Source organism: Chaetura pelagica, unplaced genomic scaffold (genome assembly GCF_000747805.2).
Source record: "Chaetura pelagica isolate M959 unplaced genomic scaffold, ChaPel_1.0 scaffold123, whole genome shotgun sequence".
Taxonomy (NCBI): Eukaryota; Metazoa; Chordata; class Aves; order Apodiformes; family Apodidae; genus Chaetura; species Chaetura pelagica.
This window is the reverse complement of record NW_009953295.1, coordinates 7,828,603-7,829,410: the sequence shown is the minus strand read 5'-3', so window position 1 is coordinate 7,829,410 and position 808 is coordinate 7,828,603. Positions and strand designations below refer to the sequence as shown.

The window sequence follows — 808 nt, the reverse complement described above, 5'->3', positions numbered from 1 at the left end:
TCCCAGCAGCCGCAGGCGGCCCCCTCTGAAGAAGGAATGCACGGAGGGAAAGACCAGGGCACAGAGCACCTCCTCTCCTCCCCTCTCCCCCGCCGTCCCCCCCAGCCCAGGCCCGGGGCTCACATTTTCCGCTGCCGCTCGAACTCCGCTTTTTTCTCCTCCTCCTCCCGCTTCTGCTTCTCATCCAGGCTGCTGCGCTTGCTCACCGTGCGCCCGAAGATGTCGATGCGGTCGGGGGGGGAGGAGGCGCGATCGCGATCCCGGTCCCGGTCGCGGCGGGACGAAGGGGCCGTGTTGGAGCGAGACCGGGACCGGGACTCCCGGCGCCGATTCCGCCTGCTCTCCCGGGACTTAGAGCGCTTTCGCGCCCGCTCCTTCTCCCGGGAGCGGGACCGCGATCGGCTCCGGTTCTTCTTGTTGTGCTTGGAGCTCTTGGTGTGCTTGGAGCGGGACGAGCTCCGGCTGCGGGACCGACCCATCCCGGCGAAGAGAGGCCGCGCCGGCGACCGCCCGACCACCCCTCCCCTCTTCCCTAGCGGCGCCCGAGAGAGGTGCGAGGAGGCTTTGCACTCATCAGCACCGCCCTGCTGGGCCACCCGTGCTGTCCCTTTCCGCCGCTTAGCGCTGCGAGGAGCAGGAGCAGGCCCCGAAAGCGGGAGCAACTCCGGACGCGGGCAAGATGGCGGCGCTTAGCGGAGCGGTGACTCTCCTCTCCCGCCCCACAATGCACTGCGCGGCGCTAGAGCTGTTTGCCGCTCCCCCCCCCCCCCCCCACCCCCCCCCAAAAAAAATATTTTTTTACGATTGT

At 68.4% G+C, this 808-nt stretch overlaps 1 protein-coding gene across 2 annotated transcripts in view; it reads right to left on the bottom strand.

Annotated features, from left to right (window-relative positions):
* ARGLU1 (arginine and glutamate rich 1) overlaps positions 1 to 730 on the bottom strand; it is a 13,730-nt gene extending 13,000 nt beyond the window's left edge. For both annotated transcript variants that reach the window (XR_719863.1, XM_009997928.1), the window contains exon 1: positions 124 to 730. Coding sequence is in view for 1 of the 2 variants with exons in the window: in XM_009997928.1 (XP_009996230.1) it covers positions 124 to 479 (356 nt within the window). In the remaining variant the exon portion in view is untranslated. The remainder of the gene's footprint in view (positions 1 to 123) is intronic.
* Between the last annotated feature and the right edge of the window lie 78 nt (positions 731 to 808).